General features: G+C 48.9%; 1 protein-coding gene across 1 annotated transcript in view; it reads left to right on the forward strand.

Moving 5' to 3' along the window:
- The window catches only part of ATP2C2 (ATPase secretory pathway Ca2+ transporting 2), a 78,173-nt gene extending 55,454 nt beyond the window's left edge, over window positions 1-22,719 (forward strand). The window contains exons 11-27 of the mRNA XM_049864230.1: window positions 431-497; window positions 3,108-3,232; window positions 3,386-3,483; window positions 4,575-4,676; window positions 6,377-6,466; window positions 9,373-9,474; window positions 10,954-11,110; window positions 12,801-12,971; window positions 13,749-13,846; window positions 13,966-14,016; window positions 16,642-16,808; window positions 18,315-18,383; window positions 18,488-18,604; window positions 19,674-19,821; window positions 21,484-21,582; window positions 21,708-21,849; window positions 22,347-22,719. Of these exons, the coding sequence (XP_049720187.1) occupies window positions 431-497; window positions 3,108-3,232; window positions 3,386-3,483; window positions 4,575-4,676; window positions 6,377-6,466; window positions 9,373-9,474; window positions 10,954-11,110; window positions 12,801-12,971; window positions 13,749-13,846; window positions 13,966-14,016; window positions 16,642-16,808; window positions 18,315-18,383; window positions 18,488-18,604; window positions 19,674-19,821; window positions 21,484-21,582; window positions 21,708-21,849; window positions 22,347-22,465 (1,922 nt within the window). The 3' untranslated portion in view covers window positions 22,466-22,719. The remainder of the gene's footprint in view (window positions 1-430; window positions 498-3,107; window positions 3,233-3,385; window positions 3,484-4,574; window positions 4,677-6,376; window positions 6,467-9,372; window positions 9,475-10,953; window positions 11,111-12,800; window positions 12,972-13,748; window positions 13,847-13,965; window positions 14,017-16,641; window positions 16,809-18,314; window positions 18,384-18,487; window positions 18,605-19,673; window positions 19,822-21,483; window positions 21,583-21,707; window positions 21,850-22,346) is intronic.
- Window positions 22,720-22,927: the final 208 nt, after the last annotated feature.

Genomic DNA, 22,927 nt, shown 5'->3' on the forward strand with positions numbered 1-22,927 from the left:
GTGTAGTAAACACTTGGTAAATGATCAACGAATGAGAAAGTGGGAAAGCGAATATATTGAATATGAACACTGCAGCGTAAAGTAGTTTAAGAAACAGTAGCCCATCTGCCATGTCAGCAACTCCACAGGTGAGCCTCGGACGCACACAGCACACAGGGAGACTTGCAGGAATAATACGTAGACATTCGCAAAAAGCCCCAAACAAACCAGGTGCTTGTTTCTTAACTCGAGCTTGACTTGGTCCTATCCTGCAAATATAAAACCATATTTGGGGTAGGTATAAAAGTATCTTCCTTGTTAGAAAGAGAGTACTTAAGGTTGCTAATCGTTTCTCTGCATTGTATTCCTGTGACTCCTTAAGGTAAGGAAGTAAGTTTGAAATGCACGTGGACATTGGTGAATATGCTTGTTTCCGTCTGACTCCCTCCAGGTCTGATCATGCTCACTGGCTGGCTGCAAGGGAAGCAGCTACTCAGCATGTTCACCATCGGGGTCAGGTAAGGCCGCTGTGACCATCCTCGCCTCGTCAGCTTGTTAAACGGGCTCCCAGCGCTGCTGTCCACAGCACAGTCAGGGAACCAGGGACAAAATTAGGCCCACATATCTGTCACCCTTCCCCCAAATGCTAAGGGTCGTTTCTGATTTCTTGCCCCTACCTTCTGTTCCAGTACGCTCATCCCACTTTGCCGTGGAAAACGTGCAATTGAGAGAGTTCTTCTCTCTGTTGTACGCACGACTTTGAAAGGGTGAAGTTTTTTGGTTTTCCGTGGCAGCTTAAAGCCACTAGAAACCACTGAATCAGAAGGTAGAAATGACTGAATATCCAGTGAGAAAATTTCCAAAATAAATTGAGTTGTCGTTTTTAACACTTTGTCCCTAACCCCCATACATTGAGAGGCATGCAAGATGATCCATGATACTGCTTTTCCTGGCCCCTTCGAGTCTGTATTAGTTTGTGGGTTAACTTTTTTATTATTATGAAAAGTGTGCAGATACATGTAAAAATGCCCTTCCCACGCCACATAGGGATAAAGTCCCTGTAATAACCCTGTGTAAATGTTTGCTTAGTTCATCCCGTCAGCTAGTACCATAAAACTGCAGGTGTCTTCCTGCTGTCACCAAGGAAACCAGGCACAACCCCTTGACCAAATTCAGTAATCTTGGTTTACGTAACTTGTCCCTGAATGTTCCCTGGTCGCTGGGGTGAAAGGTCACCATTCAGGTACCATATTTCTTTGATTCCAAGAAACACATTCTTTTTCATATTTTCACGGCTCTGAAATCTAACCATTGCTTCTATGCGCCGTGAGGAGAAAGCATCATGACACTGATTGACCGGTAGTGTTTTTCTTTCCTTAAAAAGGAGAAAGCACCTTGGATCATCTTGAATGTCACTCAGCGCATAGGGGTTAGGGATAAAGTGTTAAACAGGATGACACTCAATTTATTTTGGAAACTCTCTCACTGACCTTTCTGTGCCAGGTCCCCTCCCCTGTGTCAGGACCTGCGACACTTCCCAAATGGTCCTCTGGAAGCCCTGCACTGGGACATGGGGGTGGTGAGACTCAAGGCACAGAGCTCAGTGAAGCAGGTGCTCGCTCATCTCCAGTCTGCCCCCCTGGGGGCCGGAGGTCAGTGAAAGGTCATAAACCAGGCAGCCCCAATGCCCTGGGAACAGAAGGAATCCCTTTGTAACATCCTGTTATGTGACTAACGAAAGCAGCCCACAGGAGGGGCCATCCCTAGCTGTCTTAGTCATCTAGTGCTGCTATAACAGAAATACCACAAGTGGATGACTTTAACAAACAGAAATTACTCCCTCACAGTCTAGGAGCTGAAAAGACCAAATTCAGGGTGCCAGCTCCAGCGGAAGGCTTTCTCTCTCTGTCGGCACTGGGGGAAGGTCCTTGTCACCTTCCCCTGGTCTAATAGCTTCTCAGCACAGGGACCCTAGGTCCAAAGGACCCTCTGCTCCTGGCACTGCTTTCTTGGTGGTAGGAGGTCCCTCTGTCTCTCTGTTTCTCAAAAGAGTTTACTTAAAGATACAGCCTAATTTTGTATATTGAGTCCTGCCTCATTAACATAACTACCTCTAATTCTGCCTCATTAACGTCGTAGAGGTAGGATTTATAACACAATAGGAAAATCACATCAGATGACAAAATGATGGACAATCACACAATACTGGGAATCAAGTCCTGGACAAATTGACACACGTTTTTGGGGGGCACAGTTCAATCCATGACACCATCCAAATTCCCAAGAGGGACTCTCATTGGCTCAACTTGAGTCATATGGCCTCTTCTCATCCAGTCGACCATGGCTATGGTAGGGCCGGCGGGGGCTAGGGGTGCCCATGGTGCAGAAACAACTGGAGGGGTCATGAAGAGGAGAGCAGGCAATCCTAAACATATCTACTGCAATAAACAAAGGCCTTGACTTCCCTCAACTCTTAGTTTCTTCTTTTGGCTTCTTCACAGGAACTACCTAGGTCACTTAAACCTGTTGCCGTTGAGTCAATTCCTACTCGTAGCAACCTGAGGACAGGGTAGTTTCCTAGGCTGTAATCTTTACGGAAGCAGGCTGTCACATCTTTTTCCTGCAGAGCAGTTGGTGTATTCAAACCACAGACCTTTCTGTTAGCAGCTGAGTGCCTAACCACTACACCACCGGGGCTCCTTCCCTAGGCCACTAGAATAGTAAGTGAAACTCAAGGAGCCCAGGGAGTGCCCTTGGAAATGAAAATCCACTGCCCACAGATGTCCTGATTCCAGAAATTGCTTTCACAGGGCCAAAAGACTTTTCAATAAATGAGAATAATTTAAATGCAGAAGCACTCTGAGTGATGTCAGCTGACTAATTCACACTACTGTGGGTGTCTGATAGAAGAGGTCCCTTCCCAAGAGCAGGTGTTTGCAGGAGAGGAGCTCAGGGCTGATGAAGTAGGCAGGGGCATCATGGGGTTGGGAATGGAGACTAGAAGTGTGGGGGGAGGTGGTGCTAGGGACACAAAGACAAACTTCATCAGCTCAACAATGTTGCCACGCTCAGCTGGGATTCACATGGTCCTCACGTAACTGAGGTAACCCATCTGACTTCTCCCCCAGCTTGGCCGTGGCTGCCATCCCAGAGGGCCTGCCCATCGTTGTCATGGTTACACTGGTTCTCGGAGTGCTGCGGATGGCCAAGAAGCGGGTCATTGTGAAGAAGCTACCAATCGTGGAGACACTAGGTGAGTGACACCAGCTGGTGTGAATTCTGACAAGTTGGACCAAGTGGACGTTTCGGCATTGTGGTGACTCAGCCTGGGTCTTTCATAAGCCTGAGAGTTGGTGGTGACGACTTCTTTTTCAGTAAACTCTGATGGGGGGTTTAATTGTCCCAGGTTGCTGCAACGTCATCTGTTCTGATAAGACGGGAACTCTGACAGCCAATGAGATGACTGTGACCCAGCTTGTGACATCTGATGGGTTCCACGCCGAGGTGAGTCCCACGAGAACTGATGAGGTTTAAGAAGACAGAGGTCTGCCCTGCCAGACCCTTTAGTTCCTAGACAAGACACATGGAAATGTCTAAAAACCAAGGAAGAAGTAAATTTGAGTTATCATAAAATGTGACTTAAATGGCATATTTTATTATTTTTTGAACATCATAAAGCTAACATAAGCACATTATAAAATTTAAAATGTAAGATAGAAAACAACTACCCATCACCTTCCATGACAAACTAACCATGATCGGTCCATTCGTTTTTCTGTTGCTCTTCTGTGTGTTCGGCACAGTTGTAAGCTCCCAGAACATGACATTTTGTATCCTGCTGGGTTTTTTTTCCACAAAGCTTCCTAGATCAGGGGTTGGGCAATTGCCTGTGGGCCATAGCCTGTTTTAGAAAAGAAATTTTTATTTAGAAAAGAAAGCCACAGCCATTTGTTTGTGTGTTGCCTTGTGGCTGCTTTTGTACTGTAATGGCAGAGTTGAGTTAGTTTCGATGAGACCGTATGAGCTGAAAGCCTAAAATATTTGCTATCTGGCTGTATACGAAAGAGCCCTGGTAGCACAGTGGTTAAGCACTTGGCTGCTAACCAAAGTCCATGATTCAAACCCACCAGCCACTCCTCGAGAGAAAGGTATGGCAGTCTGCTTCCATAAAGATTACAGCCTTGAAAACCCTATGGGGCAGTTGTACTCTGTCCCATAGGGTCGCTATGCACTGGAATTGACTCAGTGGCAACAGGTTTGGTTTGGTCGAGTTTGGCTCTGTCAGAAAAAGTCTCCTGATCCCTGTTCTGAAGCAGAAGTATTCCTGTATGCTATTACTTAGTTTTCTCAACCATAGTTTTTACTGGTTGTAGAATGTTCCATTGAGCAGACATTGCAATTTGCTAAAGCATGGCGGTATTGTTAGTCGACAAGGTTTTTTAATTAGTATCTAATCCTGCAGGGAACGTCTTCATACACAAAGCTAGGTCTGTGTTTAGGATTTTGCCCTTGGGCTTGATCCCCAGGAGATAGATTTTGGGTCAACAGGATGACGATATGACTAGTGACAACCTTCCGTCTGACTTCCCCTGCAGGTCAGCGGAGTTGGGTATAATGGCAAAGGGAGCGTGTGTCTTTTACCATCCAAGGAATTACTTACAGAATTTTCCAACGTCTCAGTGGGAAAATTAGTGGAGGTAAGTGTCGAAAGTGCCATGGTTTGAATGTGCATTTAAGATGGGGTTTATGGTGATTCTCTGAGAAGATAAATAGCAATTGGACCAACTCATTCTTGATGACAATTGGGCCACCCCAGGGTTTAGGGGTGCAGAGTTATAGTGCTGGAAAAATACCCAAAAGAGGTAAGAGAAGAGCTAGAATGCTTTCCACCGTCACTGTCTGCCGAAGAGGCCATGAGGGAGCCCGCAGGGAGTAGGTGCTAAATGGATGTTGGAAGATAAGTGCTTGACAAATAGTCCCTATTGTTATTGTTGGGGGCAGTAGTGATTCAGTGGTAGAATTCTCACCTTGCGTGTGGGAGACCTGGGTTTGGTTCTTAGCCCACTCTGCAGCTAACAACACTGGGATGGTTATTAATGTTAACTGCACTCATCTGCACTCTGCCCGTTGCTCCTCTCCACACAGTGGGGCCTCTGAGCCTGCTTGCTCTGCCACGTTCAGTTAGCCATCACTTGGCGCGGTCTCCACCACCAAGGCCCCCCTTCATTGTCACGGCATCTGTGAAGTCACTCCTGTTAACTCAGTTTTGCAGATTAAGGAACAGGGGTTTGGAGAGGTCAGTGAGTGTCCAGAGCACTGGGACGGTTAAGGAAGAAAGCTGGGATCCCCCCATGTTCTCATTTGTTGGTTTGCCTTTACTTTTTATAAATTATTATCTTATTGAGATATAATCCACATACTGTAAAACTCACCCTTTTAAAGTATACAGTTCAGTGGTCTTTATTATATTCACAGAGTTGTGCAGCCATTGCCACTACCTAATTCCAGAATATTTGCATCACCCCCAAAAGAAACCCTGCACTGGTTAGCAGTCACCCCACCTCACCCCACACCTGTAGCCTCCAGTCTACCTGCCTTCCCATGGCAATGACTTTGTGGGAACTGACACTCAGCCTTGTTAGTCACTGTTGAGTTGGCTCAGACTCGCGGTGACCCCATGTACAACAGAATGAAATGTCGCCTGGTCCTGCATCATCCTCACTATTGCTGGCATGTTCAAGTACATCGTTGCAGCTGTCGTGCCAGTCCATCTCACCGAGGGTCTCCCTCACCCTCGCTCGCCCTCTGCTTCACCAGAAACAATGTCGTCCTCCAGCAAGTGATTCCTCCTGGTGATGTGTCCAAAGCAAGAAGCCGGACAGTGTCTGCTGTTGACTCATAAAGGCTTTCATTGACCAACTTACAGAAGTAGATCACCAGGCCTTTCTTTCTAGTCTGTCTTAGTCTGGAAGCTGTGCTGAAACCAGTCCACGACCATGGGTGACCTTGCCGGTATTCAAAACACTGGTGGCATAGCTTCCAGCAGCACAGCAACTCACAGGCCGCCACAGTACCGCCAACTAACAGGCAGGTGATGGATCCATTAGAAGGTGGTCATTAAAGTCTAGCCCACACTCAAGGGAAATTAGGCTCCACCTTTTGAGGAGGGCAGTGTCAAAAAATCTGGGGGCATATTTTAAAACCAGCACACCCATCAAATAATTAGCAAATATTTACTGAGTTTATTTTGAAGAGTGAGTGTTGTCTCTCAGCTGCAGTCCCCAAAAGTGGACCAAGTGTTCAGTGTCCAACTTGTTCCCTGCCTGAGGAAGCCCAGGCCCTTTGGAGTGCCAGCTACAAGTCCTCACTAGTGACACTAGGCCCTTCTCTCCCACAGGCAGGCTGTGTGGCCAACAATGCCATCATCAGGGAGAACACGGTGATGGGGCAGCCCACGGAGGGGGCCCTGATTGCCCTGGCGATGAAGGTAGGGGCTCTGGTGGTCTGCATTGGGCATTTTCTCGCTCTGAGCTGAGTTGGCAGCAGAATCCAAGCTCCCTCTGAGCAAACAATGGGAGGAAGGGCTGCAACCCCCTGCGGTCAAGGTTGCCAACGGGTGAGGGGGGCTCTGAGACATTGGGGGTGCATGGTATCCATCTGTCCCTCTTTGGTGGTGTTAATTTTTTATTGTGAAAATATACACAACAAAACATTTATCAATTCAACAGCTTCTGCATGTATAACTCAGTGACATTGTGCAACCATTCTCACTATCCTTTTCCAAATCATTCTACCACCAGTGACCTAAACTCAGTGTCTCCCTATTCCCCTATTCCCCCTCTCTCTCCCCACTGGTAACCCCTAATAATCTTTGGTTTCTATATATTTGCTTATTTCATGTAAGCGAGATCACACAGTATTTATCCTTTTGAGACTGACTTATTTTGCTCAGCGTGTTTCCTAGGTTCATCCATGTTGTGACAGGCATCAGGACTTCATTTCTCTTTATGGCTAAGTAGTATTCTGTTGTGTGTATAGACCACATCTTGTTTATCCAGTCATCTGTTAATGGGCATTGTGGTTGTTTCCACCTGTTGGCTATTGTGAAAGGTGCTGCAATAAACATTGGTGTACAGGTTTCTGTTTGCATTCTGCCTTCACTTTTTCTGAGTATGTACCTAGGATTGGGATTGGTGGGTCATTTGGTAGTTCTATGTTCAACTCTTTGAGGAACTGCCAAACTTTTCCACAGTGGCTGCACCGTTTTACGTTCTCGCCAGCAATAGATAAGGTTTCCAGTTTCTCCACAACCTCACCAACACTTGTTTTCCATTTTTTGTTTATTTTTTATCATCGCCATTCTAATATGGGAGTGAGGTGGTATCTCATTTAGTTTGGATTTGCATCTTTCTAATGGCTAGTGATGTTGAGCATCTTTTCATACGCTCGTTGGCTATTCACATACCCTCTTCGGTAAACTGTCTGTTCAAGTCCTTTGCCCATTTTTTGATTGGGTTGTCTTTTTGTTGTTAAGCTGTAGAAGTTTTTTTAAAAATATATTTTGGATATTAGACCCTCTGATCTCCTCTTCAGATGCTTCTTAGAGCCTCATGTGCTCCCAGGCTCACCTCCCTCGTCATACCAGCTATGTCCACGTGTCCACCGTCCCTCTCCCTGGCACTAGATGCTGGCTTCTTCATCTCTGCGTCCTGCTCATGTCATGGGGCTGCCACAGAGGGATGTTCTGAAGCCACTGCTGGGCAGGAGGACAAGTGGGGAGAATGAGTGCCTTTTATTAAGTCCCTGTAAAGGGAAATGTGGTGCTTCTCCCCAACACAGCAACAGTAAGAAACTATTACATCTTATTCTTTCCCTCCTACTTACAGAAGAAGATTCTCCCTGGAATGTGAATAATAAATAAGACTGAAACCAGTTGCTGTCGAGTTGATTCCAGCTCCTGGCAACCCCTGTGTATGTCAGAATAAGTGCGCTCTATGGTTTTCAATAGCTGATTTTTTGGAAGTTGATCACCAGGCTTTTCTTCTGAGGTGCCTCTGACCTTTCAGTTAGCAGCCAAGCAGATTAACTCTTTGCACCATCCAGGGACTCCGAATGGGACTTAGACCCCTCCCCCTTTGAAATAGTGCCAAGCCCTACTCTAAACTCCCCACTATCTATCAGGAGAGCAATGGCTCAGACAGCAGCGAAACCCTGGTACAGAGTCCCCACCTGCTTCCGCCACTGGGCTGGGCACACCACATGGGAAGGGCAGAGGTTCTAGAACCCTCTTTCCTTTATGTGTTATGATTTTCCTCTTTCACAGGTCTAAAAACATCTCAACAATTACTTTGGGGGCTTGGCCTAGGATTTTAGGATATACTTTGAGAATAAAATAAATAATAGCTGACACATATTGAGTGTCTCCTGTGTGCCAAGCACCATGTTGGGTGCTTTGTGCGTATTACCTCACTCATCCTCCAGCGACACTAAGAGGTTACGGCAGTGGTTTTCAACCATTTTTTTTCCATTGTTGTCCCCTCGCCACCACACCTCCCGCAATGGAATTTTAGGAACACAGATACCCTGTGCATCTGTTTAGGTTGTGTGTGTCTGTGTGTCTGTGTCTGTGTGTCTGTGCTTTATACATAGAGTAGGATTTCCTACTTCCCAGGAAGCCATTTTCGCCTCCTTGGGAGCAGTGGGGGTGCATGGGTTAGGACTGGTTTACCGTTGGGAAAACTGAGGTTCGGAGCTGTCATGTAACTAGCCTGAGAGCTGTCAAGGAACAAATAAGTGTTAGCGCTGCCTTAGGACGCCAGGCTGTTGACCAGTGAGAGCTACCTCACTGGCCCAGAGGACACACGAGATTCCTTTTTGGGAAGTGGATACGGCTGCATGTCAACAGGAGCCCCTGGGTGGAGCAAATGTTTAACTCACTCAGCTGCTAACTGGGAGGTTGGAGGTTTGAGTCCACCCAGAGGTGCCTCAGAAGAAAGGCCTGGTGATCTGCTTCTGAAAAATCAGCCATTGAAAACCCCATGGAGCACAGTTCTGCTCTGACACACATGGGGGCACCATGAGTCGGAGTCAACTCTCTGGCAACTCAATGGTTCAAGTCTAGAACATTCCTCCCAACTGAACCCTAGGCTTTTGTTTCTGAGTAGGTTTCAGGTAGAAGCTATTGCAGAAACCAGCAGGTTCTGCCTCTAGGACAAGAGACAAAAAACCAGTGATCTGCTCTTGGTGGGACATTTGAAAGCTCTGGGAGCTAAGTGCTTGGATTTCTCATCTGCCCTGAGATGGTTTGAATGAGGAATCTTTTCCGTCGACTGAGCTTTGCCTAGAGATTGCCTTTTCCTGACTCATCAAAAACCTCTCATTTTATTATCTTAGATGGGCTTAAGTGATAGTAAAGATTCCTATGTGAGAAGAAAAGAGATTCCATTCAGCTCGGAGCAGAGGTGGATGGCAGTGAAATGCAGCCCAAAGAACGAGGTGAGTTTGCCAGTCTGTCTGCCCCTTCGCCTCCCCACCCGCAACCCCATGAAATCTAAACCAAAATACAGACATGAGGGAGAAGGCCTGGAAGTTCTGGGGCTTTATCTGTTGTTGTTGTTGTTACATGCCATTGAGTCAATTTCAACTCACAGTGACCCCATGTGACAGAGGAAATGCCCCATAGGGCTTCCTCAGCTGTCATCTTTACAGGAGCAGATCACCAGGTCTTTCTCCCACAGAAGCCCTGGGCAGGTTTGAACTGCTGACCTTTTGGTTAGCAGCCAAGCACTTAACCATTTTGCCACCAGGGCTCCTTTGGACTATTTCTATGAGAGTCCAAATACATGAAAATATTGTTTATAAGTAACTAAAACTTCACATTATCTTGGGTCATCTACTGAACATTCTGTCTAAAACAGTGGTTCTCAAAGTAGGGTTCCCACCATGGTTTCAGAGGACATCTAAGTCAATTGGCATAATAAAATCTATTAAGAAAACATCCTGCATCCCACTTTGGAGAGTGGTGTCTGGGGTCTTAAATGCTAGCAAGCGGCCATCTAAGATGCATCAATTGGTCTCAACCCGCCTGGAACAAAGGAGAATGAAGAACTCCAAAGACACAAGGTAATTATGACCCCAAGAGGCAGAAAGGGCCACATAAAGCAGAGACTACATCAGCCTGAGACCAGAAGAACTAGATGGTGCCCGGCTACAACCGATGACTGCCCTGACGGGAACACAACAGAGAACCCCTGAGGAAGCAGGAGAGCAGTGGGATGCAGACCCCAAATTCTTGTAAAAAGACCAGACTTAATGGTCTGACTGAGACTAGAATGACCCTGGAGATCATGGTCCCCAGACCTTCTGTTAGCCCAAGACAGGAACCATTCCCGAAGCCAACTCTTCAGACAGGGATTGGACTATACTATGGGATAGAAAATGATACTGGGGAGGAATGAGCTTCTTTGATCAAGTAGACACATGAGAGTATGTTGGCATCTCCTGTCTGAAGGAGAGAAGAGAGAGCAGAGGGGGTCATAAGCTGGCTGAATGGACACGAAAAGAAGAGCAGAGGGAAGGAGTGTGCTGTCTCATTAGGGGGAGAGCAATTAGGAGTATATAGCAAGATGTATATAAATTTTTGTATGAGAGACTGACTTGATTTGTAAACTTTCACTTAAAGCACAATAAAAATTTTTAAAAAAGGGGGGGGTCTCCAGACCCACTGCATCAGAGACTCTGAGGGTGGGGCCCAGCAATCTGTGTTCCCTGGGGATTTTGCCCCAGGCTCAGGTGAGACTCGCTGGCCAATAATATACATACTAATTACTACTCAGCAGTGGCAGTACTGCTATAAGTAACTGCTCCATGACCACCAGTCCATGTCTTTGTACTCTTGTGCAGAATGAGATGGACAGTTACCATGCATGGAAGCACCCCGTGACACAGGATTTTCATCCTTTGGTCTTTTTCCAGGAGCAGGAGGACATTTACTTCATGAAGGGGGCCTTGGAGGAAGTGATCTGCCACTGCACCATGTACAACCACGGGGGCATCTCCCTGCCACTGACGCCCCAGCAGCAGTCGCTCTGCCTGCACGAGGAGAGCAGGATGGCCTCGCTCGGACTGCGGGGTCAGTGGCTGGGGCTCCAGCCGTAGCTTTAAGCTTGCATGTCACATTGACTTTTCGACTGTACCAATGAAGGGTCCTTAATCAAAAAGGTGATCAGCCAGAAAGGCAGTCAGGCTGCGTGCTGACGGAAAGGCAGCAAGCTCAGAACCAAATAACCATTTGCTATTGAGTCAGCTCTGACTCATGGTGACCCCGTGTATGTTAGAGTAGAACCGTGCTCTGGAGGGTTTTCAATGGCTGATTTTTCAGAGGAGATTGCCAGGCCTTTCTTCCGAGGTGCCTCTGGGTGAACTCTAACCTCCAACCTTTCAGTTACCACCCAAGCATATTTACTATTTGTGCCACCCAGGGACTCCTGGAATTGAATAGTTAGGTGAACATCTTTAGATGACAAAGAGCCACTAAATGATGACTGTTAACCCATATGTGGCTTACACGTGTGAGAAGGGGAACCCCACCCTTGCTGAGTTTTGTAGAGGATGAATGTGATGCCTGCAAACATTGCTTTTCCTGATTGGTCTTGCTCGTTGCCTCTTGTCAGGAAAACCAAAAGCTCTTTTAATCAAGGAAGGTGTTTTGTCACTTGGCCGTTTCCAATTTTCTGCACCAGCACCAACGCCTCCCTGACAGGGTGAAATTAAAACTCATGGCTCCTGGCCTGCCACTTGTCACCTGTCTATTTTCAGGGAAACCTGAGAAACTTCAAAACCCTGCACAACGCTTGTGCTCCTTCCGGGAGAGTGAGAGGCAGCTGGGCTTCCACGTTGGTTTGGATGCTTGGTTTTCTCCTTCGGGGAACAGAAATGATAAATTTCTGGTAGCTTGCTGACAAGCTTGGGGGGGGAGGAGGTTGCCCCTGCTCGCTGGGGCAGATCCACCTTGAGATGGGGTTTCTCTGTGAATGCTGAGCCATCTGTCATCTCTTCCCGAGTGAGGGTGTGTTCCTGTGAATGAGGGTGTGTTCCTGCCAAGCAGAAGTGTTTTACACACGTCAAGGCTCCCCAGGATGGTTTGTGCAGCGCTAGGTCTACAGTAGGAGCCCTGGTGGCATAATTGTTATGTGCTCGGCTGCTAACCAAAAGGTGGGTGGTTCAAACTCACCCAGCAGCTCCATGGGAGAAAGACCTGGTGATCTGCTCCATAAAGATTACAGCCTAGGAAACCCTATGAGGCAGCTCTACTCTGCTCTCTAGGGTCGCTGTGAGTCAGAATGGAGTTGAGGATACATGACAACAACAGGTCTACGGTAGGCCCACAGGTAAATGTTGTGCCTCAGTTTCCTCATCTGTTAAAGGAAGACAGAATAGTAGTTGCTTTATGGGGTTGCTGTGAGGCTCACATGGGTCACTGGACAAGGGGGCGCTCAGGAAAGAATCTGAAATGTCATTAGCTGCTGCTGCAGTCATTGTCATTAATATGAACAAACTGTAAAGTAGCTACACCTGGTAGGTCACCTTGTATGTCTCCTAACATTGGTACCAAATCACTTAAGACTGGACAAATTGATAAGTAAAACTGCCACCCGTCCTTTTCCTGACCTCCTGGCTCACCGGCCAGCCAGCTGAGGTCACAGGTGGCCACAAGCCCTTGAAGTCCATTGTGCCGGCTGCCATATTAAGTGCCCAACCAAGGCCATGCACCGAGTTCCCCTCAGCTTCATGAACCTTCGTGTATCTTGGTCTCTCCTCAGTGCTGGCCCTGGCATCTGGGCCCGAGTTGGGGCAGCTGACATTTCTGGGCCTCGTCGGGATCATCGACCCCCCGAGGGCTGGCGTGAAGGAGGCGGTCCAGGTACTCTCTGAATCAGGCGTGTCCGTGAAAATGATTACGGGAGATGCTCTGGAGACGGCCTTGGCAATAGGTAACCAGGGAGAGGGCTGGGGGTGAGGAAAAAAAGGACCCACCCATCCTTTAAAGCAGGGGTGCTACCACTGGCTAATCCTTAGTATCCCTGGCCAGGAGGGCACACGCGCGGTTTCTGCACGCTTAGAAGAGGTTGAGATTTCTACACCAGCGCTCCTCCTTCCAAGGAGTTTGCCTCCACTATGTTGGCAGGTTTCCCAAAATGGGGAGAGACCTCATGTCTTCGAGCACCTACTGTGCGTCAGGGGCTTTGTTTCATCTTCACAGGCAGCATCATTCCCAGGGTACAGTTCTGTCTGGCTTCTGCCACTAGCTTTTGCCCTTGGCAATTCACTGAACCACTCTGCCCTTCAGTCTCATCATCAGAGAACCAGCAACCCTCCTCCTACTACTGTAACTATTATTGTTATGAGGGTTGTCATACTGTGGTTTCTCCCCACTCTGTCTTCAAGCAGCCTGGTGTTGTGACAGGACCACAGACTGTGGGGTCAGACTCCATGCCAGGCTCCAGTGTGACCATTCACCAGCTGTGGGACCTCAGGGAGGCCACTTCCCTCTTGGCTTCCTCATCTGTAAAGCAGGGATAGTAGGCCTTTGTTGCAGGAACCGAGGCCATGTAGGTAAAGTGTGGCACATAGTAGGGGCTCAGTGAGCGGTGGCCATCCTGGTTTTATACTGGTTATTCTCCGTGGTCAGGACAGGGACTGATGTCAGGAGTGGGGAGGGGACCACTCTCAGGCCTCGAAGCATGCCCTCAGGGCTTGTTCTCCCCAAGGAAGAAACATCGGCCTGTGCAATGGGCAGCTGAGGGCTATGTCTGGGGAAGAGCTGGACAGCCTGGAGAAGGACGAGCTGGCCGAGCGCATCAGGAAGGTAGCACCTCCTGGGCACAGTGTGGTGGGGGCCCAGGGTGGTGGGTGGCATGTGGGGGGAGGCATGTGTGACAGCCACATGGCCACTGGATCTCTGCTATACTGTTTCTTTGCACCCAGGTGTCTGTCTTCTTCAGGACCAGCCCAAAGCACAAACTCAAAATCATAAAGGTACGTGTGCGAGGCAGGGGTGGTTCTGCTGCCGTAACCACAAGGCCCCAAACTTGATGGCTTGACAGACAGCTCATTTCTCCCTCAGGTTACAGTCTAGGGCACTGGGCGGCTCTGTTCCACAGGGTATCCAAGGCCCAAACCAGCAGGCAGCTCTGCCTTCTCACTAGATCCAAGGCAGGGCGCTGGCTCTGGGCTGCTTTACCACAGCCAGTGGGAGAAGGAGGGATGAGCAGAGAAGGGATATCACATGCTCACATCCCATTGGCTGTGCTTTGTCATGTGGCCCTGTCCAGCTGCAGGAGATGCTGGGAAGTGTAAGCTTTAGCTGGGTGGCCCTGTGCCAGCTAAACCTGGGGTGCTATGATAACTGGGGGGGGGTCGTTTGCCCCATATACTGAAAATAAGGGGCTGGAATTGGTATGTACAGAGTGAGAAATAGAACAGTGTGCATTTAACTGTGTGCCTTAGTTTCTTCAACTGTAAAATGGGCTATTAGCTAACTCCCAAGGTTGTCGAGAGAATGAAACAAAGGCATGCCTGTGAGGCCCTTGGCATCATGTCTGGCACACAGCAAGTGTCTAATAAAGGAGGTGATTTTCTTTTTTTTTTTTTTTAATTGTATTTTACATGAAGGTTTACAGGAGTTTCTCATTAAACAATACACATATTGTTTCGTGACATTGGTTGCCAACACCCTCCCCTTCTCAATCTTGGGTTCCCAGCTTTCCTGTCCCCTCTGACTTCTTGTCTGTGCCCCTGGGCAGGCATGCCCATTTAGTCTCGTTTTGTTTTATAGGCCTGTCTAATCTTTGGCTGAAGGGCAAACCTCAGGAGTGACTTCAGTACTGAGTTAAAAGGATGTCTGGAGCCATACTCTGAGGGTTTCTCTAGTCTCTGTCAGACCAATAAGTCTGGTCTCTTTGTTTCTGGAGTGTTAGATTTTTGTTCTACATTTTTCTCCAGCTCTGTCTGGGACCCTCTGTTGGAATCTCTGTCAGAGCAGTCAGTGGTGGTAGCTGGGCACCATCTAGTTGTGCTGGACTCAGTCTGGTGGAGGCTGTGGTTGTTGTGGTCCCTTAATCCTTTGGACTAATCTTTCCCTTGTGTCTTTGGTTTTCTTCATTCTCCCTTGCTCCAGATGGGATGGGGCTGGTGGAGTATCCTAGATGGCCGCTTACAAGCTTTTAAGACCCCAGATGCTACTCACCAAAGTAGGATGTAGAATATTTTCTTTATAAACTGTGTTATGCCAGTTGAGCTAGATGGTCCCCGAGACCTTGATCCCCAGCCATGAGCACAAGAATTCGAACCCTCAGGGAGTTTGGATGTATCTATCGAGCTTTCATGACCTTGTGTTGGTCCAGTTGTGCTGGCTTCCCCAGTACTGTGTACTCTCTTCCCCTTCACCAAAGTTACCACTTATCTACTGTCTATTTAGTGTTTTCCATCCCTGCCCTTGTAACCATCAAACATTGTTTCTTTTTGTGTGTAAACCTTTTCATCAGTGTTTATAGTAGTGGTCACAAGTGATTTGTCCTTTTGTGATTGACTTATTTCACTCAGCATAATGCCCTCCAGATTCATCCACGTTGTGAGATGTTTCGCGGATTCATCATTGTCCTTTATCGTTGCGTAGTATTCCATTGTATGTACGTACTGTAGTTTGTTTATCCATTCATCTGCTGACGGGCACTTAGGTTGTTTCTATTTTTTTGCTATTGTGAATGATGGTGCAGTGAACATGGGTGTGCATATGTCTATTTGTGCGACGGCTCTTATTTCTCTAGGATATATTCCTAGGAGTGGGAATGCTGGATCATATGGTATTTCTATTTCTAGCTTTTTAAGGATTCCAAAATGGTTGTACCATTTTGCATTCCCACCAGCAGTGCATGAGTTCTAGTCTCCCCACAGCCTCCTCAACGTGTTATTTTCTGTTTTTTTTTTTGTTTGTGCCAGTAATATTGGGGTGAGACATTGTGGTTTTGATTTGCATTTCTAAGTGATCATGAGCATTTCCTCATGTGTCTGTTAGCTGCTGAATTTCTTCTTTGGTGAAGTGTCTGTTCATATCCAGAGAGGAGGTGATTGTCTGATTGTGCATCTAACAGATGAAAAGTGTATAACAAAAGGACCCTGCAGACATCTGGGTTCTCCTGCCCCTGTATGCTTTAAACATGCTCATTAATGCTTTTGATAGCTGCGGTTTTTTTATTTTTATTTTTATAGAATAGATAACTCTTCAAGTTATCCTACATAGAAAATGCTAATACCTATTGGCCATCACATGGTTTCAGGGGATGAGTCATTGATTATAAATTGTGACAGGTAACATTTACAGAGCCTTTACTACATGTTGGCAGTCACATTCAGTGTCTTACTCAGGCTTCACAGCACCCCTATGAAGTAGAGACTGTTGCTCCCATTTTTCAGTTGGAGAAACTGAGGTTGAGATGTTCAAGCACTTGTTCAAATCCCCAGCTAGGACTCAGAGTCAGGCTGGCCGGCCCCAGTGCCTGCCAGAGAGGGGTCTGCTGTAGGCTACAAGGTGTGATGAAGGCAGCATGTGGGGAGGAAGGAAGTTTCTGGAAGAAGGCTTCCAATCGCCCCCTCTGTCTAAAGGCCTTGCAGGAGTTGGGAGCAGTTGTAGCCATGACAGGAGATGGGGTGAATGACGCGGTGGCCCTGAAGTCGGCGGACATCGGGATTGCCATGGGGCAGACAGGGATGGATGTTAGCAAGGAGGCTGCCAACATGATCCTGGTGGACGATGACTTCTCTACCATCATGTAAGTTGCTCCTTGGGTATATGTGCAACCAAGGACAAAAATGTCTGGAGCACTAGCTCCTGGGTCTGCTGTCCTTGAGACACATAACAAGCCACTCATAGCAGGTTGTCACTGCTAGAAGGGCCCTGGGGGGTTAAATCTTTTCCCTGTCACTGTGGCAGGTGTCCTAGGGTCTGAACACCAACAGCCACCTTAAGCAGAGTCATGGGGCCAACGAACTTTGGGGTTAATCACCACAGTGCCCAGCAGGTGTTCTGGCACACACACTGGGGCTTTGGTGTGCAGCCTTGGTGCCTTTTGGGCACAGAAAGGCACGTTTGCCCCAGGGAAGCCTGGATCATAGGTACAGAAAGAGCCTTTCGAGTTGCAACATTATTCATAGAAAAACCTAGAACCATTGTGCATGGTCACTAGCAACAGATGGGAAAACTATGTGGCCATTGAAAACCATGTTTTGAAGGATATTTTAATGACACAGAGAACTGCTCATACTGTAATGTTAAGTGAGTCTGGTGTTTGTGTTGCCAGATACATTTCATGTGTTGAAAATTCCCCAAATCACCAACACAGGTGAGGTCTCTAGGTTCTGGAATAGAAAAAGCGATTTACATTCTTTTTTACTTTCGTGTATTTTTCTCTTAATGAGTTTACCTTTCTTCTGGATCGTTTCAATTCTTATTTTAATTAGTTTTAGTTCAGACTTAAAAGTAAATTGCAGTCATCAGGAGTGGGAGTGAATTTTTTTTAAGCCTGATACCAAAACCGAATGAACATGTATTGAAGTTTGGGGTGTTTATCCATTTTACAAAGAGAGGCTTTTCTTTACAAGCGGATTCACCTTAGGGATCCTTTCAAAACACTAGGGTTTATCCTTACTTAAAAATCATAAAATGCAGCCTACTTTATATAAAGCTCTTCCATTTATTATCTTCTAGTTCTTTTGCAAAATTTCTTAGTTAAAAAAGGGGGGAAGGGTCAGTTTTCTACCCTACTAGTAACTCAAGATCCAGTTTTCTACAGGCTTTCATAAAGAGCCTTCTAAAAATGCAAGTTGATGTTTTTCAACCTCCCCTCTCGCCCTCCCCTCAGCCCTGGACCCCATTGTCTGGTTTACATGGGTGTTGGGTCTCTGCTCGCTGGTTATCAGTGATGCAGGGAGCACTCAGCAGTCCTGGGAAGGGAGGGAGGTGCCAGCCCCTGGCTGTGGTCCCTGGGTTTGTGATGAGAGAATAATTAGTCTAATTGGAGGCATCATGGGTAAGCTTTGGACCAGAGGATGACATGGCTCAGGGACCAGTGCCTGCTAGCTGAGGGCCTGCTCCGGCAGCAGCATCTTCTACTGGTGTGGTGTGCCGCCGAGAACACCTGCAAGGGAGAACAGGAAGGATGGGCCCAAGTACGATGCCATGTCAGAGCTGGTCACCACTGCTTCACTGTAACCGACTGAGCTGGCCAGACCACCCCACGGGATCTCTTTGTGAATAAGCACTCTCTCCTCTCCTCTAGAAACGCAGTGGAGGAAGGCAAGGGGATTTTTTATAACATCAAAAACTTTGTCCGCTTCCAGCTAAGCACGTAAGTAGAGGCCAGCCCGTGTGGGGGCCCCAAGTGCCTGCCACGGGTCCAGCCTGTGTGACCGCAGGCCACGCTAACGGCAGGCGCCATGCTTGTGTCTGCAGGAGCATTTCGGCCCTGAGCCTCATCACACTGTCCACCGTGCTCAACCTGCCCAACCCCCTCAACGCCATGCAGATCCTGTGGGTCAACATCATCATGGACGGGCCGCCCGCGCAGAGGTGAGCCCCACACACTGCCCTCTGCCCTCACGGAGTTCCCAGGACCCTGAAGTGCGCTGCGACCAGTGTGGGCAGGGCAGGGAGCCAGGCTCCCCTGGGGTATCCACCTGGCTCGCCCTTCATGCTGCCCACCTCCTCCAAGAGGCCTTCCCTAATCACTGTCCCTGACAGCAGCGTCCTTGCTCTGTCTCTGGCCCAGAGGGAAAATGAAGGTACAAATATTTCCTTGTTTATCTGCTTATAATCAGTCTGTCGTCTAGAATGTCAGCTCCGTGGAGGCAGGGTTTTTGTTTTGTTCCCTGCTGTATCCCCAGCTCCCAGAATGGTGTCTGGCCCACAGTAGCAGCTCAGAAAATTACTGGCTGAATGAATGGGAAGGGGGTGCTGGGGGAGCCAGGTGGCACAGGGGAAGAGCAGGCTTTAGAAGTGGGAGACCTGGGTGACCGAGCAAGGCACCTCACTGTGTGGGGGCACCTAGTAGGTGTGTCTCAGATGGAGCTGGTCTATTATTACTGTTACTATTTTAACCATTGCCAGTGTCGGCTGCCATGGGGACAGGATTCTTCAGTTCTCTCAGAGCGAAGTGTGGGGGTCACCTCCCCTCTAAGCTCCTCAGAAGCAGGGACCCTGGGAGAAGCTGGGCACCTCCCACCAGGGCCCCTCAGTTATCCATCAGCTGAGAGTGTGAACTGTGTGCTGGTCTAGCCTCCATCCCACCACCACCCTCACTGGGCGAGTGGCTCTGCGGAGGGCAGGCACCTGGAATGATGCCCAGCTTGGCGGCAGACAGTCCCTTGCCATGCTTGGAGGTGGGGGTGAGCGGAGCACCCAGGAGAGCTGAGAAGCTAGGGGGCAGGTCAAAGGGCATGAGGATGGGGGCATTCCCCAGGGTGCCTGCAGACCCATTGGCTCGGGGGAGAACCTGGTGGGATTGGGCACACACCCCTGGCCCCACCCTCAAGACACTGACTCGAAAGCCAGGGGTGTAAGCGCGTGTTTGTTCAGTGCACGCCCCTGGGGAACTACCTTGTTCAATGGTTAATTCCAAAGTGTTCTGTGCTCCATGCAGCCTGGGGGTGGAGCCAGTTGACAAGGACACCCTGGTGCAGCCACCGAGGAGTATGAAGGACACGATCCTCAGCCGAGCCCTCATCCTAAAGATCCTGCTGTCTGCTGCTGTCATCATCAGCGGGACCCTCTTCATCTTCTGGAAGGAGGTGAGCGAGCCGTCCACCAGCACCAAGGTTGTGGCCCACACGGGGCTTGGTCTGTGTGGGAAGCAAGGTGGGCAGAGCCTGTCCTGGCCCTCCAGGGGCTTGTGTTCCATGAGGACAAACACATGCATACACAGGAGGACTCTGATCTTCTCAGCATGAAAGAAGAGTGAGGGGGGGACAGAAAGAGACACACTAAGAAAGCAGTCAGAGCAAAGGGACACAGAGACACAGGGAGAGACAGAGCGAGAGACAGAAAGAGGTAGAGACAAAGAGCGATAGAGGGAGAAAGGACAGAGGAAGCGTGACAGAGATCTGACAAAATATCAATTTACACTCTGAAGGCAGAACAGCCTAAGGAACTCACCTTTCAGCTGATTCGTTACATTGCATTAGGTTACATTACAGAACTGCAATAGTCTAAACCCCAAATCCAAACCCATTGCTGTCTAGTCGATTCCAACTCCTAGCGACCCTATAGGACAGAGTAGATCTTGCCCCATAGGGTTTCCAAGGCTGTAATATTTACAGAAGCAGACTGCCATAACTTTCTCCTGTAGAGTAGCTGGTGGGTTTGAACTGCCAACCTTTTGGTCAGCAGCTGAGTGCTTAGCAACTAGTCTAGTTTTGGCAAACCATGGCCCAGGCAAGTTGACACAGGAACATGGCCAACACAGGGCATCTGGTCCAGCAGGTGAGCTCAGGTGAGAAACAGTGAGCCTGGTGCTGGGCCAGAGAGGGTTTTCTTCAGGTGAGACCTACACAGGTGCTTCTTACTCTGCGCCCTTCTCTCCCTGGCCCAACCCTGCCCTTGGAATGTCAAGGCCTGTCATGACTTCAGGCCTGCAGGGGACCAGAGCCATGGGGATTCCACGGCTTTTCTCATTGAGCCAAATCTGATCCTCGAAGGGCCTAGTTTTCCTAGGAGCCAGCTGTCCTCCTGTCTTCCTTGTAGGCGGGAAATTCTGCTGTTAGCTGCTGTCAAGTCAGCCCCTGACTCATGGCGACCCCACACACAATGGGATCGGCCCACTGTGATCCATAGGGTTTTCAGTGGATGATTTTCAGAAATAGATTCCCTGGCCTTTCTTCCTATTCAGCCCTTAGTCTGCTAAGTAGTTTAATTATAGGGGTCTCACCTCTCGAGTGTCCCCCTAAACCAACAAGCCAAACTGCTCACAAAAAGATTACAGCCTAGAAACCCTGTGGGGCAGTCCTGCTCTGTCTCAGGAGTTGCTACAAGTCAAAATCCACTCGAGGGCAGCCACCACCACCACCACTTCCCAGGGAGGCAGTGGTCTCCTGGTTACCTGCTGGAGGAGGCAGCACCTGTCCCTGCGTCAGCTCTCTAGGTAAGGGCAGCATTACCATCCTGGCAGCTGAGATTCCTGAGGAAGGGCTAATGACAGGGAAGACTGGCCAGGGCCCCAGGGTGGCCACAGTCAGCCTGTGGTTAGGAGACGCTCCTGATGTTACACCAATAAGCTCAAGATTGACAGGGGTTCTTGATCAATTTATGTCCGTAAAGTTCTACGCTGCCTGTGCAGGCAACTGTCCAGAATGTTCTGCTCCATCCCCAGGCTCTGGTGAATAATGGATTGTTCCACAAGGAATTAATTCTGTCTTCTTCCTGGATAACGTCTCATCCCCAAACACTTGTTTCAGATCCCTGAAGACAAGGCCAATACTCCACGTACCACGACCATGACCTTCACATGCTTTGTGCTTTTTGACCTCTTCAATGCCCTGACCTGCCGCTCCCAGGTGAGACCTTCCTGTAGGTCAGACGTGTCCTCGGTGGGCAGCGACCCCAGGCTGGCTCAATGTCCGCGGCTCTAGCTGAGATGGGGGCTGTGTACAAGCCGACGCCCACCCTCTCCTGCCCGCAGACCAAGCTCATCTTCCAGATTGGCTTCCTCAGGAACCGCATGTTCCTCTACTCGGTGCTTGGCTCCATCCTGGGGCAGCTGGCTGTGATCTATGTCCCCCCATTGCAGAAGGTCTTCCAGACGGAGAACCTGGGTGTGCTTGGTGAGTGAGGGCACCAGCACGGGCTGTGTAGAACCAGGGAGGCCCGTGCCGCCTGCATACAGGGCTGCAGAGCCAGAAGGTGTGATTAGTGTTAAAGCAGTGCGCTGGGACAGCCTCATCGGCCCTAAGGAGGGCGGGAGGGACGGGAGGCTGATTCCGGGTCAGCTCAGACTCTGTACCAGCCCCCGCCCCGCACATTGGCCCCCTGCGCTGGCACCCCTCCTTGCTTTGAGCTGCCTGAACTTTGCCTGGAAAGACTAGCTAGTGGGGCATGTCTGGAGCAGGCGCCGAAGCACATTGGCTCCAGGATTATAAAGCTTGCACCCCAACAGGGGAGTGAGAAGGGCTGGCCCTTAGCCCCCTGGCCCTAGCCTCCAACTTTTGATAAATAAGGAGGATGCAGTCTGCTGCACGTGGGTACTCTGGGGAGAGCCAGGGGAGGGCTGGAGGCCAGCAGGTTCAGCGTGGGCTCTCTGACTCTCTTCACCTTTTGGCAGATTTGCTGTTTTTAACCAGTTTGGCCTCATCTGTCTTCATTCTGTCAGAGCTCCTCAAACTCTGTGAACAGTACTGCTGCCGAGACAGGAGAGTCCAGATCCCCCAGGAGTACGTATAGTGGCCCCCGACCAGGGAGCTATGCCCTAGATGATCTGTTTTTATGTGACTGTGACCTGCTCCCCATCCTCCCTCTTCTGAGTATTTTTAGGAAGCTGTAGCATTTGGTCACTCACTTGACAATGATTCTTGGAAAATCTACAGTGCTCTCGGGGTGGTTCTCGGGAAGGCTCCGGCCAGGGCCCTGTGATGTCTCCCCCTGTCTTCTGGGATACATAGTGAGGAGGCTGTACAGAAACAATCTGCTATTTATTAAATCACAATGATTTTTATTATCCACGTCTCTGCATTATTTGGAACACAGCTCAACACGATGGGCCACTTGTTAGGAATACACAGGGCTTCTCGGAGAGGCAGCTGGGAGGGTGGGACGAGCAGGGGCTGGGGCTTCCGGCCATTTCTCTGCCCATTGTTGGCATGAGACTGGGCTGCATGGTTTAATCTCAGTGAGGCCCCACTTCCT

Source organism: Elephas maximus, chromosome 21 (genome assembly GCF_024166365.1).
Source record: "Elephas maximus indicus isolate mEleMax1 chromosome 21, mEleMax1 primary haplotype, whole genome shotgun sequence".
Taxonomy (NCBI): Eukaryota; Metazoa; Chordata; class Mammalia; order Proboscidea; family Elephantidae; genus Elephas; species Elephas maximus.